Source organism: Mus caroli, unplaced genomic scaffold (assembly GCF_978045245.1).
Source record: "Mus caroli unplaced genomic scaffold, Mus_caroli_1 scaffold_16, whole genome shotgun sequence".
In the NCBI taxonomy this organism is placed as follows: domain Eukaryota; kingdom Metazoa; phylum Chordata; class Mammalia; order Rodentia; family Muridae; genus Mus; species Mus caroli.
In genome coordinates, this window is record NW_028227271.1 from 22,794,327 (window position 1) to 22,811,967 (window position 17,641).

General features: G+C 42.4%; 1 protein-coding gene across 2 annotated transcripts in view; it reads left to right on the forward strand.

Annotated features, from left to right (window-relative positions):
* Nucleotides 1-965: 965 nt before the first annotated feature.
* The window catches only part of Slc25a17 (solute carrier family 25 member 17), a 57,963-nt gene continuing 41,287 nt past the window's right edge, over nt 966-17,641 (forward strand). Inside the window, exons 1-2 of one of the 2 annotated variants that reach the window (XM_085831773.1) lie at nt 1,012-1,122; nt 5,488-5,618. Coding sequence is in view for 1 of the 2 variants with exons in the window: in XM_021183911.3 (XP_021039570.1) it covers nt 1,069-1,122 (54 nt within the window). In the remaining variant the exon portion in view is untranslated. Of the gene's footprint in view, nt 1,123-5,487; nt 5,619-17,641 lie in introns of both variants that reach the window. The other variant, XM_021183911.3, reaches the window with a different exon arrangement.

Consider the following 17,641-nt stretch of genomic DNA (forward strand, 5'->3'; position numbering starts at 1 on the left):
GTTGTGTGATAGCAACTGAAGAGCAAGTGTTCTTAGCTGCTGAGCTATCTATACAGCCCCAAGTTGTCAGTTTAAACAAACGATGCTAGAGGTTTGACTACAGGGCCTCAGAGCCTTGATTCTATGTCTCACAGCGGGTGTTGGGATGGCTGAATGGAGAAACGAAGGTTGGAGATATTGACCCATTCCCTTATCTATGGCTATCAGCTTATCCTGGAGGGTTGCTTTTGTTTGACGCCGTTTCTATAGTTCTGGCTAGCCAACTCCACTTCTCAGCATCCATGGTACTGGGATTACAGGCTACGTTTTAGGGTTTAGGCAGTCGTCTGTTTCGGTTTTTGTTTTGAGACGAGTCTCAGCCCAGGTTAATCTCAAACTCTATGTAGCTGAGGGTGACTCTCAACTAAATTCTTTTAACAAAAGTATTTAGTCGTGTGTGTGTGTGTGTGTGTGTGCGTGTGTGCGTGGAAACCCGAGGAGGTCAGATCCCCTGGAACTATACTTGCTTGTCAGCATGCGGATACTGGGACCTTAAACGAGGATCCTCTGCAAGAGCAGTACTTGTTCTTAACTGAGCCAACTCTTCAGTCCCCAGATCCTCTTTCCACTTCCTGAGTTCTGTGTTTATGGTTTGCTGGTAATCATGCTAAGCAAGCAAGCACAACTGAGCCTGCCAACATATATTTTGCAAGGAATTGGGGTGCAGGAGTCATTAAGGACTTTTATGTCCTCCCGTTTTATGGGCTTGACTAACCAATTTAGTGTGCAAGCACACTGACAGATTGAGGGGCTAGGAACCTTTGCAGCCGGTGCTCTGAACACAGATCCTTCCTAATCCGCTGAGCATTGCCCCGCCCCTTGATCGATCCGGGCCAATCGATGTTCAGGGGCGTTTCTGGGCACCTCACACTCGCCTCCCCAGCTCTTCTCCCCAGCGAACCAGGGCAGTCTGTGACCCGGAAGCAGTCGTTCTGGTGGAGGCGGGCGAGACTTCTGAGAGGTGGGGCTTGAGACGGTCCTTTCACGAGCCCGCACACTCTGAGGCGCCTGAGTGAAAAGTGTGGCACCATGGCCTCTGTGCTGTCCTACGAAAGTCTGGTACACGCCGTGGCCGGAGCCGTGGTGAGGACGGGTTTGGGGCTTCGAAGTAAATCCCGGGATGGGTCTGAGAGATGGGCACGGAGGGGATGTGGGGGCCGAATCTGTCACAACTGGGACGAAAAGGACAGGCATAAATGGAAAGTTGCTGCTACAAGAGGGAGGGCGAGGCCAGGAGCCACCCTCTGCCGCAGTGGACTTTCCCAGAGACTGTCTGGACTGTCAGTCACAAAGGTCCAGAGGGAATAGGGAAGAAGATAATCGCTATTTTCTTTGCCTTCTGAAGTTTAAAAGTTTAAGGCCAACCCTTCCCTTACCCAACTCTCACTGCACACAAACTTCGTCCAAATTGGTCCTGCGGAGAAACTTAAGTGTGAAGATGGGGTGCTTGCTGTAAGTCTACTGCCAGCCTGGTGTCACACCTTATCCCAGGCAAGTGGCGATAGCTAATAGAACATTCCTAGTCAGCCTAATTGCCAGGAAAAGATAGGGTGTTTGTTTGTTTGTTTGTTTTTTTAAGTCAAGATCGGTGGTGTTATGCACTTCCTGTATAGTTACTGTGAGTTAAGTGCATTGTTCTTCGATTTAGAGGTATCTAAGTTCCTTCCATTTGACACGTCCCTTTTCCCTGAAACTTCACATTCTTGGCACATTCCTCCTCTGGTTCTCTTCCTCAGACAGTTCCCCATGTTCTTCCCTAACTCCCAGCATGTACCTTTAGCCACGTAGCGACACCGTGGACCATTCCTAGCCATTCGGACAGCTCGTGTTCCGGCGGAGAGTAATCTGAGTTTTTGAATTCCAATTCTATCATATGTTTACTAGGTGATCTCAAATCTCACACTTGTAATCTATGAAGAGGGAAGAAAATATTACACTTTTCTTCTAGACCTTGAGAAGTAGGTGAGGGAATATTACATGGTGTCTTACTCAAAAGAGTCGCATTTCTTTAAATCAACCAGAAGTGTCCTTTGCTCGTTATGAAAGAACTGGGGTGGAAGTTTGCTGTGACATGTTTTCAGTTGGCCATAGGGACCTGTTTGACTGAAGAGGAAATGCAAATGGGGGACCAAATGATTCATGACTTTGTGTAGGGAAGAGTCAGCGGTTGCACTTACTGATTGACATTTCAAACCCGAGCCTCTCGGCTGCCTCTCTGCTATCCTGTGGAGAGTAGAATACGGAAGGCACGTCTCTCTCAGGGAAGAGACGGTTGTGACCTAGTGGTGGAAGGGGTAAGAGAGCATTTGCCTGGAATGGATTTATAATGGATTTAATGATAGCTTGGGTGTAGCTTAGGGTTGCTTGTGTCTGACAAAGTTTTGACTCAAGGAACATGAATGGTCTTCCTCCCAAGTGAACTGACAGTGGTTGTGAAGACTCAGGTTTGGGGGAAAAGTTAAACTTGGTTATAGTTTTGAAGTAGTTAAGGTTGAAGTCCCTGAGAATAGCATGACATTAAATGATTAACTCACCAAGGAAGTAAGCAGGGGACTAAGAAAATAACAGTGACCCCGTGGAAAAGCTGGCTGACCTTAAAAGGTGGGGGAGGGGAGCTGGTGCTACAGAGGAGGCTTGGTAACCAGTGTGGGGTGGAAGGAAACTGAAAAGTGTTCTGCCAACTGTTCAAAGGAAGCATTTCAGGGAGAAGGTGTCGTCCAAGTGTGTCATCTACTTCCAGGAGGTCAAGGAAGGTGAGGACCGAGAACCAGTCACTCATTGGGTTTATCAAAATGATAAGTCCAGTGGTTAGTTGAGAAGACCAGTTTTGGTGGGTTGGCAGGCGAAGTGGAGTGTGACACAGCATAGGAAGATGGAAAATCTGGTTACTTTTTCTTTCTCTTATCGAATGTCACTGGTTGAGTTCATTCTGTGGACCGTGAGCTCTTCTAGGTTCAAAGAACATCGTGGAGAACAGTCATTTTCTTCACTAATTGTTGGTTCTGGTGGAGAAGCCAGACAGTACAACAAGTAAACAAAATGATTTTAAATAGTAAATGCTACTAAACAAATAGGACCACAAACAGTTTTTAGTGAGGGACATATTTCATGTACTATGTACGGCCATGATGGTGTGAAAGCAGCCATAGGCCATGAGTAAATGAATGGTCTGAGCTTTGTTTCACAGAAAATGTTGTCACAGGAACAGGCAGTACATTGGCTTTGGCCCACAGACCAGGTTTCTGAGCCCTATGATAAAGTATGATTATGGGCAGGGTGATATATATCTATTAATCAGAAAAAAATGTTGTCATTGATTTTTTTGTTGTTGTTGTTGCCTGTTTTTCTTTTGTTAAAGTTTCACTTGAAATTACACACCCTGATTTTGCCATTTACCCCTAAATTATCTGTAAGAATAATTCATTGTATTCATTGTGCTTCTTGTCAGAGTAGTAGTGTTTCTAGCACATATATGAATGAGAAGTAGCTTTGTATGTTGTTCGGTTATTTGGAATAGGGTCTCACTGTGTAGGCCCAGGATAGGCTCAACCTTGTAATCGTTTAGCCTCAGCCTCTTAAATCCTCAGGACTATAGGCATGTAGTACCATATCCAGCTGCTTCACGGTGTGTGTGTGTGTGTGTGTGTGTGTGTGTGTGTGTGATGTAGCCCAGGCTGGACTTGAACTCATGATCTTCCTGCCTCTGCTCTGGATATCTTCCCTGGCCATGCTTTGTTATTGTCGCTGCTGTGGTTTATTTATCATCATCATCGTGGTCATCCTCCTCCTCAGCAGCATCATCACTATCACTATTAAACTGCCATGCCAAAGGGTTGTTCTCAAACTCTTAGCAGGTTTCTATATTAAGGCTAAATAACACTAAGGTCCAAGCACTAGAGTGCTCTAAGTAGCTCTATGGCCTTGCTATGGTTACCTGGGATAGCTATTTGTACATAAAGAGCAGGAGCCCTTTGGGTAGCAGTAGTCAGATCATCATTGAAGATGTTGAGTTCCAGTCTTTGAGCCTTTCCGGCTTGTTGGTTCAGCCCCTCCTAGGTTCTGCATTCTCCTACCTCAAGAGGAAGGCTTGGCAAGCACGTGTGCTTTTTCTTTTTTCAGTGCTCGATATCAACCTCAGAGCTTGGTATACACTAAGTACCCACTCTACTATGCATATTTTAAAAGTCAGATTATTGATTTTTATCTATTGTCTTGGTGCCATACCTTAGGATAATTACAGATAAACTTAAATATCTCAAAACAAGAATTATATTGCTTCAGAAAGATGCTGTTCACTGTCTTCATATGTAAAGAACCATTTAATAAGTATAATTAGATTTATGATTTTATAATTTGGTTATCATCACATTATCACTGAACTATTTCATATGTAAAATGTCTCTTATTTTTTAAGCCTAGGAAGGCTTTGATCTACTGTGTAGCCAAGGATGACCTTGAACTTCTGATCCTCCCATTTCCTAAATTTGAGATGAGAACACTGGGTTCTTACTGGTGCTGGGATTGAACACAGGCTTCCAGGTGTGCTTGGTAAACTCTACCAAGTTAACTTAGCTGTATCCCTAGCCCAGGAATATTGGTTTGCAAGTAAAAGATGTCCTTAGACTACAGTTTCAAAAATGCTATCTATGAGATTTACATAGGCTAGACTACACACTGAAACAGGGTTAGAACCATCCTGGTTAATCAGTAACATCAACTTTTTTATGGATTAGTCCGTTTGTGAAGATGCGTTTGGACATGAGAGGACAACTTGCAAGACTCTGACTTCTTTCACCACATGGTTCCAGGAATCAAACGCAGGTCTCCAGGCTGGGGGCTGGAGCTTTAACTTCTGCTGACTCATCTTTCTGGCCAGACTGATCAGCAGTTTCAAGGAGCTTCTTTTGTACTAATTGCTTACTTAAAGCATCTTGGTTTCTCCTCCCCCTACCCCTTTATATATCTAGTAGGACAGTCTCTTTATAGTCATTAGGCTGGCCTTGAACTCTTTTTTTTTTTTTTTTTTAATTATTATATGTAAGTACACTGTAGATGTCTTCAGGCACTCCAGAAGAGGGAGTCAGTTCTCCTCGTTAAGGATGGTTGTGAGCCACCATGTGGTTGCTGGGAATTGAACTCAGGACCTTCGGAAGAGCAGTCAGTGCTCTTAACTGCTGAGCCATCTCTCCAGCCCCTGGCCTTGAACTTCTGAGTTGAAGGTACCCTTGTGCATCCTTAAGTAACTGAGATTGTCAGGGAGTCTCCAGTGTCATGAAAAGTTTGGGTTACAGTTGGTCAGGTAGAATGTTTGTCGAAACGGGGTTACAACTTTGGTTTCTGTTCTGTATGTATGTATGTATGTATTTAGTTAGTTTTTAAAGATTTATTTAGGTTTTAAAGATTTATTTATTTATTTTATGTGTATGAGTACACCATTGCTCTCTTCAGACACACCAGAAGAGGACATCAGACCCCATTACAGATGGTTGTGAGCCACCACGTAGTTGCTGGGAATTGAACTCAGGACCTCCGGAAGAGCAGTTAGTGCTCTTAACCGCTGAGCCATCTCTCCAGCCTCTGTATGTATTTATATACAAATGAGTGTGCATAGGTTTTTGTTGTTTATGTAAATGTTAGTAGAGTTCTATGTACTGACTTTTCTATTTGCTTGTTATGAGTATTTGTTTTGGAATGTATAGAACATTCCATGTGATTCAATTAGGGCTCCCTGGTTACAGGGTGGAAAAACAGACTGGGTCTTTGGAGTAGAAAGATTTCTGAAATAGTCACTGAAGTCTTTTGCTGGCACCACCACTGAAATCAGAAGATTTTGTTCTGACCTTCTGTCCTTACTGAATTCTGATTGAGACTCAAATACTGCTGGGGGCTGTTGTGGCTCACACCGTTTAAACCCACTGAGGCCAGCTTGGTATACAGAATGAGTTCCAGGACAGCCAAGGCTACAGAGAAACTGTTTCAGAAAAAGCAAGCAAACAGACAAACAAATGACTCAAGTACCTGTAGAGTCCCTTCTAGCAGAACTTAACACCCTTTGCCCAAGCAAGCTGTGAAATGCCGAGGGCCAGCCCAGGTGTGGGATGTTCTTTCTTGCCTGTTCTTCTTGAAGCAGAGGCAGGGGAAGAGCTTAGGTGGAGGGTAGGACTTGGTCGAGATATTTAGGATTGCTGTATAATAAAAAGTTTACTTATCTAAGCCTAAATCACTATGCTGTTGTGGCTGACCTGCCTTCTGTGATCCTCTGAGGCCAGAGACTGCAGTTTCTGGCACCTAGCACCTCTTCTTCAAGCCACAAAGGATTAAGTAAATAGCCTTTGTTCTATCTCAGCAGGAGCTGCTGGGCTCTAACTTTCAGTCAGGAAGAAGAGACACTTAGAGAAGTGGTTATAGAGTTTATTACTAATCCTATGAAAGCTATCTAAGGGGAAAAGCAGAAAGTTCCCAAGCAGGAAAAGGGAAAATTTCTCTAAGTGGGGAAAGGCAAAAAGTCTCCTCTCTAGATCCCGCTCCTCTCTTTGTCCTCAGTACTTACTCCTCTTTCAGAATACATGATCATATGTTACAAAGTGCATCACAAGTTCACACGAAAAATCACATCGTAAATTGAAATAGAAGTTTACAACAGCGAATGTTTCCATGCATATCCATTAGGAGTGATTACCTGGCTAAACATCCATCACCTGTCTCAGCTCCACAGGTTCACTGAAGGTTTAAAAACATAACTAAGTTATTAGTGAAGTTTTGTATAGATAAGCCCAGTCGATATTTTCTCTTCCGTCCTAACACCTATAATAAATCATTAGTTCCCTTTTTTATGACTGTTGGTTAATTGTTTTACAACCTCTTGGGATGTGCTCTGAGTAGGAGAAAGTCTGGTTGCTAAGAGCAATTAACTGGTGACACTTGAGAGACTGGCAGAGTTCTCATTGCACCTAGCAATCTAATCTCATCTATTAGGTCCTACCAGAACAGGACCTAATAGCAGTCCCATTATAAAAGAGCTTAATAATCACAGATATAATTTTAGGAATTCTTATAGGATCATCATTAAGACTTAAGTCATCTATTTGTCTATATAGCATCATTACAAGATAGTACATCTTCACAGATCTGCAGAGATCTGTTCCAAAGGGATATACTACCACTTAGTGATTGTTATATATGTTTAATAATAACAGGAAAAGCGTATTAATAGCAGGAATCCTTCTTAAAATGAGTCCCTCACAGCCTTGCTTAATGAGGGCTCACCTGTTGCAGATTATATAATAATCCAAGGCAGGCCACTTCGGGATGATCACCTGCTAGTTATTAGCTTGTCCCATAGGGCTCCTGACAGTGACACACCACTTGTAATTAGCAGGTGTGAAATGAAGGCATGGGCAGAAGGACCCTTTAGAGGCCTCTTCAGGAACTGCAGTGGAGGGTGGCAACTGGATTTTCTGTCCTGCCAAGATTGTACACAGTAGGACAAGGACATTCTTCAAAGGCAAATTGGAGGCTGGAGATATGCCTCAACAGTTAGCTGAGCTATAGCTATTCTTGCAGAGAACCCAGCTGTGATGCCTAGTACCCACATGATGTCTTACAGCCATCTTTTAACCCAATCCAATCCAGTAGTATCCAATGCCCTCTTCTGGCCTCCATAGGAACTGCATGCATGTGGTACACAGACATACATTCAGGCAAACACACATAAAATAAGGAAAGAAAATCAGCAAAAGTGAGTGATGCTATGTGACCCAAAACTTCTGACATCTGTATATCAGGCCATTACAATACCTTGAAGCCGGGTGTAGTGGTGATGCACACTATAATCCCAAACCTTAGGACTCTAAGGCAGGAAGGAGGAGCTTAAGTTTCTAAGCCAGTCTGGGCAGTATAGGGACACCCTGTCTATACTGTCTAATATTCCAAAGCTGGGTGTGGTAGCACAAGAGGCAGAGGCATGTGGATCTCTGAGTTCAAGGACAGCCAGGGTTACACAGAGATACCACTGTCCCCTGCCCACCCCACCCCCCCAAATAGTGTCCCATTGTATAAAGTACTTTATTTATGGCTATTCATACTTCCCTTAAGCCCTTTTGCTTTGATAGGCATTTTGTATAATGTAAATATTAGTGTTATCTCTCAAAGCCTCATTATTTCTGTTTCACTAATTTTGTGATATTTGGGGGAAAAAAAACCCTATATTTCCAGATTTAGTTAACTTAGATCTTTATCTGTAAAATATCAGTAACTTCCCAGGGCTGGTGAATGTTACTAACATAGTAGTAATGGGCTTTTTATGTTACTTGACACTTAGAGTAAGTGCTTTATACATGAGTTAGAAAAAGGAAATTGAAAGTGAATAGTCACATATACAATATTCTTTGACCTTTGTTTTCCCCTCAATATCTATTTATTTATTTATTCATTAATTCATTCATTTTGTAGGTAGAGAACAGCTCTGAAGGTCAGAAAACAACTTTCTGGAGTTGGTTTTCTCCTAACCCCATGTAGGTTCTGGGGAATCAAGCTTGGGCCATCAGACTTGGCAGCCAGTCTGAGCCAATCAAGCTGACTCTCTCTTTCCTCTTTTTAAGGAAGTAAATGCGGTATACCAGCTGGAAGGTTTTGGAGTAATGCCTAGCTCTGTGTCATGGTGGCTAACTTTCTTTCTGAACTTGGGTTTACCAAGTTATGAGACCGACAGTAACACCTCACCCTCAGGGTCCTCATGAGACAGTTGTGGGTAACACTTGTGACCTTATGGAATATTACAGCCGTAAGTTGGGTCTGTTCTTGCAAATAAATTATTTTTATCCAGGTTCAGAAAGTAAGTATGTGTTGAGCATGCTCAGTGGCCCAAGTTTAATCTCCAGCACTCCCCTCTCAAATAAAAAGAAGGAGAAGAAGAAACCCAAAGGAAGTGAGGCGTCCTCTTCCTTTCTGGAATCCTTCTTACTGCTTCACTCATAGCCAGTGATCTCATGTTTTATCTTCTAGATGAACTAGAAGGTACTTGGAATGAGGAATAATGCATTTAACACATTTGATCTAGTAGACAAATACAGAACTTTATGCAGAACACGTCTTTTCAAGCCAAACACAGCACAGTTTTAAGAATTGTTTGCTAGGGGTGGAGCTCAGGTGGTGGTGCACAGCTGTAATCTCAGCGCTTGGGAGGCAGAGGCAGAAGGGTCAGAAGCCTAAGGTTGTCTTCAACTACAGAGTGAATTTAAGGCCAGCCTGGAGTATAGGAGACTATCTCAAAACAAACAGACAAAATACAACCTGGAAAGAAGGTAGGGAGAAATATATTTTATTTACTGGGCTATAAAAATAAAAAATATATTTCTTTAAGGTTATTTATAGTGTTATGTGTATATGTGTGCCTGTGCACCATGGCAGTTGTGTGGAGATCAGAGGACAATTTCCCTTTATCATATGAGTACCAGGCATGAACTCTCATGATTGCCAGGCTTAGTAGCAAATGCCAGCCCCCAAGATGCATTTCTTCTCCTCTTCCCCATCTCCTTATTCTTCTAGTGTTAAACTCCAGGGCTCCTCCATCTAGACTTCCCAGGTAGGAAAGCCTGAAGGCACAGAACGCTGTGCCCTTGTAAAAACATGTTTCTGACTAATATGTGGGTATGAGAAGAAATCATAATGGAAACAGTATTTAGAGCTGAGTAATAATAGTATAGTGATATTAAAACTTATGACTGTACTGAAGACTAGGCTACCACTGAATTAGACTGAAGACCAGAACAGGTGGAAAAAGATGCTGTGTTAGTGGTTTGAAAGACTTGCTATAGCACTTCCCATGTGGCTTCATAGATTCATAGCAATCCTACCAAAATTCCAGCTTGCTTTTCACAAAAATCAGAAGACAGATGCCATAGCAATCTTGAGAAAGAATAAAATTGGACTTCTCCCTCTGGGTTCAAGTGCTACAAGGCTAAGCAATCAAAAGATTACTGATACAAGGATAGACACGCAGATCAACAGAATAGTATTGAGAATCCAAAATCTTCAGAATTCTCTTGATTTTCTACAAGGCTCCTGAACTCAGTGAAGAGACAGTAGTAGTCCCTTCAGTAAATGGCAGAGGTAACATTCACACGTACTTCAGCCATAAACAAAAATGAACACAAAATGAACCACAGACCTAAGTCTTAGAACTAGAACCACATAACTCTTAGATAAGACAGAAATGTAAATCTTCATGATTTCTTAATTTTTAGTTATTACTATTTTATGTATGAGTGTTTTTCCTGCGTGTAAGTCTGTGCACTCGAACATGCCAGGTGCCCACAAAGGCCAGAAGAGGGCATCAGATCCCTTGGAGGTGGAGTCACAGGCCATTGTGAGCCACCAGACTTAGGTACTGTGACTGAAATCACTCTTTTACCTGCTGAGCAATCTTTTACCCTTCCAATACACTGAAAGGGTATTAGATGCCTTTCCAAGGGTTTTATGAGCAGGTGTATGCCAGCAGCCTGGGGTGAGGACCAAGCATTCACTTTTGCATCACCAACCAAAATATAATTTTATGTCATCATATCCCATTTGTCACTAAAAAACCCATTAAGTGGCTGGACATGGTGATGCACACCTTTAGTCATGGCACTAGGGAGGCATTGACTGGCAGATCTCAGAGTTTAAGGCCAGCCTGGTCTACATAGTGAGTTCCTGGATAGCCAAGGCTACATAGAGATACCCCACCTACAGAGAGACACCCCATCTCAAAACAAACAAAACAAAACAGAAAAACAATGAAACCATTTAGTAGGTGCCTAGAGAGTTTTTCTGGTTGAGGTATTGGGCCATAAAGAGATAGGGTCATGTCATCTGCTGGTTTGTATTCCATTGATATGACAAGATCTGGGGAAAGCAATACTACAAGTGATTGCTTGGAGATAATATAATATGTTATTAATGTTATATTTTTCATATTTAAAGGAATGCTTTTCAAACTGATCCCAGGACCACTTTATTCACTTAATAATTACTGCATTCTCAGCAAAGTATAAAGGTTCACCTTTGAAGTTCCAGCACTTAGAAGGTGGAGACAGGCATATCTAGAGTTCAAAATTATTCTTGGCTTTGTAGATATAGTTCAGGGGCATCCTGGGCTACTTGAAACTGTACTGTTAAAAACAAACAAAAAAAGCCCAAAACCTCCATATTAGAAAGCAAGCAAACTGGGAAATTTTAAAAATATATCCATTACATGTCACAAAAACATTTTTAGGTTATAATTTTCTAAAGATTAGAGGAGGTACTTGTGTATCTGCAGATGTTGGACTATGTGAGTCCTTTTTCTGTTTGCAAGAACACATGTAACGAGTGGAAAATTCCCCTCATACTGAAGAATAAGAATTTTTGAAAGCAAGTTGTGTCTTATTACTTTGTTTTTTTTTTTTTTTTTTTTTTTTTTTTTGGTTTTTTGAGACAGGGTTTCTCTGTATAGCTGAGGCTGTCCTGGAACTCACTTTGTAGACCAGGCTGGCCTTGAACTCAGAAATCCGCCTGCCTCTGTCTCCCGAGTGCTGGGATTAAAGGCGTGCGCCACCACGCCCGGCTTTTGTCTTATTACTTTGTAATAAGTCTTCTGAAAATAATTTTGAGACAGGCATGATAGTATGTTCCTGTATTCCCAGCACTCAGGTGGTGGAGGCAGGAGGATCAACAGGTTTGGGGCCAGCAAGATGGCTCAGCAGATACAGGCCCTTGCTGCCAAGCCTTACAGCATGAGTGAGCAGAAAATCAACTCCTGCAAGTTGTGCTCTCACCTCTACATGGGTGCCTTATAATCCATAGTTTCCATCATCCAGACTCCTAGGAAGGCCTTAGAGGCGGTCAGCGTTCTCCAGATCATTCCCTGAGAACTCCCAGAGCATATTATTCTCAGTATTCGGAATAGCCAGGCTGATCTCCAATTCATAACCGTTCTCCTCCTTAGCCTCCCAAGAGCTACAACACAGGTAGGAATCATCACACTTAGCCCTCTCATCTTTTTAAAAAGATTGTTTATACCCATTACAGCTGAATGGTGGTGGCACGCGCCTTTAATCCTAGTATTTGGAAGACAGAGTCAGGCAGATCCCTGAGTTCAAGGATAGCCTGATCTACAAAACAAGTTTTAGGACAGCCAGAGTTACAGAGAAATCCTGTCTTGGAAAAAAAGAAAAGAAAAGAAAAAAGAGGTTTTATTTACTTATTTCTATATGTAGGGTGTTTTGCCTGAATGTATGTACCTAGTGCATGCCTAGTGCTTGTGGAATCCAAAGAGGATCTTGGATTCTCAGGAACTGAAATTACAGATGTTTTGAGCTGCCATGTGGGTGGTGGGAGTCGAACTTTGATCGTCTGGTAGAGCAGCCAGTGCTCTCAACCTCTGAGCCTTCCCTCCACCTCCCTCACACACACCTTATTTGCATTTTTATTTATTTATTTATTTATTTATTTATTTATGAGACAAAGTCTTATAGCCCAGGCTGATTACAGGCCTACACGATTACACACAGTTTATGTGATCTTGAGGATCCAGCCTAGAGCTTTGTGCATGCTAGGCAGTCACTCTCTGCTGGGGGCGTTTCTCAGCACGGAATGCAGAGTTGGAGGGTCCTTGCTGACATGGTAGCCTGCAGAGGAAGTAAGGAGTTGGGGGAGGCAGGTTGGGAAGTTAGCAGCTCTGACTCTGACTTGCTAGCAGCCAGGTGCTTCTTTATCTACACAAGCTTCCCAGAACAGAGACAAACTAGTGAGTATCTGAGTGGTACTGAATGTATGTGTGACTTGTCATTGCATGTCCAGGGTTACAGTTCAGTCACATTTAGAAATACAAACAGAACAGATTTTATTCTTACTGTTAGCCCTATAACTTTTAATGACTCTAAAGAATGTCTCCTCCAAAGCGTGCATTTTTTTTAAAGTTACTTTAAGATTTATTTATTTTATTTATATGAGTATACTGTCGCTGTCTTTAGACACACCAGAAGAGGGCATCAGATCCCATTACAGATGGTTGTGAGCCACCATGTGGTTGCTGGGATTTGAGCTCAGGACCTTCGGAAGAGCAGTCAGTTCTCTTAACCGCTGAGCCATCTCTCCAGCCCCCAAAGCATGCATTTTTTAAAATCTTTGTTGTTTTTTTTTTTTTTTTTTTAAGATTTTATTTACTTAATGTATATGAGCACACTATAGTGTGTCCTTACTGTCTTCAGATACACCAGAATTGTTACAGATGGTTGTGAACCACCATGTGGTTGCTGGGAATTGAACTCAGGACCTCTGGAAGAGCAGTCAGTGTTCTTAACCACTGAGCCATCTCTCCAGCCCGCATGCATTTATTATATGACAGGCAGTTTTTATTTTAGGTTGGTGTGTTTGCTGTTTGAAAGCACTCCAGACAAACAAAAAAATGTCTGAACCAGCCTTCTTTTTGTTTTTTTGTTTTTGTTTTTTTGAGATAGGGTTTCTCTGTACAGCCCTGGCTGTCCTGGAACTCACTCTGTAGACCAGGCTGGCCTCGTACTCAGAAATCTGCCTGCCTCTGCCTCCCGAGTGCTGGGATTAAAGGTATGTGCCACCACGCCCGGCTTGAACCAGCTTTCTTATGAGTAGCAAATACTAATAACTAACTTTTTTTTTTAACTACATGTTTGATCATCTAGGCTATAAAGTAGAAAAAGAGAGCTCTAAGCGTGTGTGTGTTTGTGTGTGTGTGTGTGTGTGTGTATCTTGAATCTGTACCCTATCCTCCTGGCCAGTCAACTGTTTACCCTGTACCAATTATACTGTTTGGAGTTAGCTCAGGGGCAGATACCCCAAGCAGATTCCTGGAGTAATAGCCTCATTAAGCTATGTGCTTATCGATCTTCAGGGCATAAGGAAGAGTTCTAAATAGTGGCCAGACAAAGCTAATCTTAGGATGTTCCTAAAAGAATTCAGACATATTTTTTTTCTCAGGAAAAGACATAAAATGAATCATAATGCAGAAAATTCCCAATAATGCAACACGCAGAGACCAAAAGCTAGAGATAGGAGGACAGTGACTGTAGCGATCCACTCAGCTTTGCTGGAACTGTGTCCAGCAGCTGTGCTGGCTTCATAACTCTCGCTGTTTCCAGTAGGAATGGCTGTGCCAACTCTCCCATCTGAGCCACATCCCCAGGCCCTCTTTCATGTGTGTTTTGTTTTTTGTTTTTGTTTGTTTTAAGTATTTACAGTTAGGCATAGTGGCATCTGTGTGCATCATGTGCGCTTCTGTGAGGGGCAGAGTGAAGTTAAATGTTGTATGTGGTTGGGCATTGTCTGAGTCAGGGTTTCTATTCCTGCACAAACACCATGACCAAGAAGCAAGTTGGGGAGGAAAGGGTTTATTCAGCTTACACATCTCACACCGCTGTTCATCACTAAAGGAAGTCAGGACTGGAACATAAGCAGGTCAGGAAACAGGAGCTTATGCAGAGGCCATGGAGGGATGTTACTCATTGGCTTGCTTCCCCTGGCTTGCTCAGCCTGCTTTCTTATAGAACCCAAGACTACCAGCCCAGGGATGGCCCCACCCACAGGGGGCCCTCCCACCCTTGATCACTAATTGAGAAAATGCCCCACAGCTGGATCTCATGGAGGCACTTCCCCAACTAAAGCTCCTTTCTCTGTGATAATTCCAGCCTGTGTCAAGTTGACACACAGAACCAGCCAGTACAGGCATGGTGGTGTACACCCTCAGTGCCATCACTGTAGATCCGAGGCAGGAGGATCAGAACAAAACAACAACAAACTAACCCTGAACAAAGAGAGCTGGGTACATGTAGTGTCTCACATCTGTGATCCCAGCACTCAGGAGGCAGAGGATGGCAGTTCACTGAGTTCAAGACTAGCCTGGTTTACCTAGAGAATTCCAGACCAGCCAACGGCTACATGAGACTTGTCTAAAAAAATAAACAAATGAAAGTAAGTCATCTGTGTGAGGCTGGGGAGATGATTCAGGTCAAGAGCACTTGCTGCTCTTAGGACCGGATTAGGCAGCTCACAACCACCTACAACTCCAGCTCTAGGGGATTGATGCCTTATCTGGCCTTGGTGGGCATCCACACACGTGTTGGTGTACATTCGCACACTTACAAATAAAGAGGGGGTAAAAAAAATCAAGGGCTGCTGAAATAACTCAGTGGGTAAAGGTGCTTAATGCCTGGGCTGATGACCTTGCTCCATTAATTGTCCTTTGACCCCCCCACAAGTCTCATTCTCTCTCTCTCTCTCTCTCTCTCTCTCTCTCTCTCTCTCTCTCTCTCTCTCTCATACACACACACACACACACACACACACACAGACATGCACTCGTGCGCAAGCACACAAATGTAATACTTTTTCTTTTTAATAAAAAAGAAGTGAAAGAAGGTGTATATGTATTTGGTGGAGTCTGGGTGCTTACACCCTGCCTCTGCCACTCTGCCTTTGGGCTGCCTGGGCTCTTGACTTTCCAGCTGTAGGGACCTACTGGCTTCAAGTGCCAGTGCAGCATAGGAGTTTACTTGTTCTCCTAACACAGAATGTTATAATTCAAAATGGTCTTGGTAAGAGAACGAAATCTCTGAAATAGATTTCTCTAGAAATAGATTCTTGTGAATTGTAATTATTGTCTGCAATAGCACTCCTACTCAGATAGTTAGAATTCTGTGGGACTCAGTGGGTTTATTTTATGCCTCTGGCACAACAGTGTGGTACATCATGCCTGCTTCTCATCTGTGTCTTCTCATTCTGTATAACTGAACAAATTGTTCTCAGGAAGAATATAAATCTATTTAGAGAAATTTAATTCAGATTCTGAAAATAATGTGTTTGTGTGACTCAGTGTAAGGCGTGCAAGTAGAATATTTTGTTGCAGGTAACAGTGCATGTGAAAGCAGCCCTTTGTGTTTCTTGATGAGGAAACACACACAGCAGCCCAGTGCATCCCAGCCCTTAAGGTGTACTCTACAATGGTTAGTGTTGTACTGTACGGATTTTACCTCAGTTTTAAAAGCAAAGCAAGACACAAAGCTCCTGCAGCCCCTGGAATACAAGAACCTGCTTAACCCTGTGGATGGCTAATCTGTAGCCCTCCAGGGCTCTCCTGTACTTTCTAGTGCATTGCAGTAAGCAGAAGGGTGTTTGTTATATTTTATTCAGGGTTTCTGGATAATTAGCAGCATGTGGCCTACGACACTGTATTGCTGTAATCAGAAACTCCCATCTCAGCATTCAAGTTTTAAGCTTCACATTCATGTTTCTAACAAAACATAGGGGAGCGCTTTCTCTGCTCTGTGTGTGTGTGTGTGTGTGTCCTCTCCTTTGAGTTCTGTTTATTTATTGCTGCTGGTCTCCAGGGATGATAAGTCAGGCTGGTATTCTAGCTAGCTAGCTTCCTATGCTACCTGCATATTTCAGGTCACCTTAGGGAAGTCCAGAAGCTGGACTGGGATTCCCTGACTGCTGTGAAAGGTACTACAGGACTTCCTTCTGCCTCCCAGGGTTTATCCTCTGTTGTATCAGTTTTCTGTTTCTACATAACAAATGTGACCATGCCTACCAAGTAGCTTAAAACCATACCTGTTTATCATCTGTAAGGTAGGCCAGTGCAGGTTTATTGAAATAAAAAGCAAGACATTGCAATAGCTATGTTTCTTTTTCAAGGCAGTGGTTCTCAGCCCCTGGTCAAGACCCCTTTTGGGGGTATTGAACGACCCTTTCACGGGTCAACTAAAACCACCTGCATATCAGATATTTACATTATAATTCATAAGTAGCAAAATTACACTTATAGTAGCAACAGAAATAATTTTATGGATGGAGATCACCACAACATGAGGAACTGTATTAACGCTGCTCTAGGAAGTATCACACACATGCACATACTGGTCTTTTGGGACAAGGTCTTGCCATGTAGCCTTGACCAAGCTGGCCTCAAATTCATAGAGATCTGTCTGCCTCTGGATTCTGAAATAAAAGACTGTGCTACCATATCCAACTTAGACAATATTTTTTTATTATCAACTGTTTTGATTTGGGGGAGTATCAGAGGCATTGTAGTAGCAACTGACCTGAAAAAAAGTCAAAACTCCATTTATCTGCTGTCTTCAAATGTACTATAGATTTGTTTCTTTTTCAGTATCAGAGAAACAAAAGATATTTCTTTTGGAAAATACCAAGTACCTAATAATTCAATTTTATATGTGGATAATCCCAATAGATTGAAGTACTGTGTTTATTTGGTAAGAATTTAATTTAACTGATAGCACCAATTAGTTGTTTTTTTTTTAATGTTACATAATATATCTTTATTTTGATTCAAGCATGTTATATTAGATGTGGTGTGCAGTTTTTATTTGTAGTATTATGTTACTCTTCTCTTATATATTACATCCCAACAGCAGTTTCCCTCCTTCCCCCCTCTCCTCTCCTCTTTTCCCTCAGACCAAGAAGAGCAGCCCTCTCAGGGACATCAACCAAACACAGCATAACAAACTACAGTAAGACCAGTCATATACCATTACATCAAGGCTGAACAAGGCAACCCAGTAGAGGGGAACGGGTCCTACGAGTAGGCAAG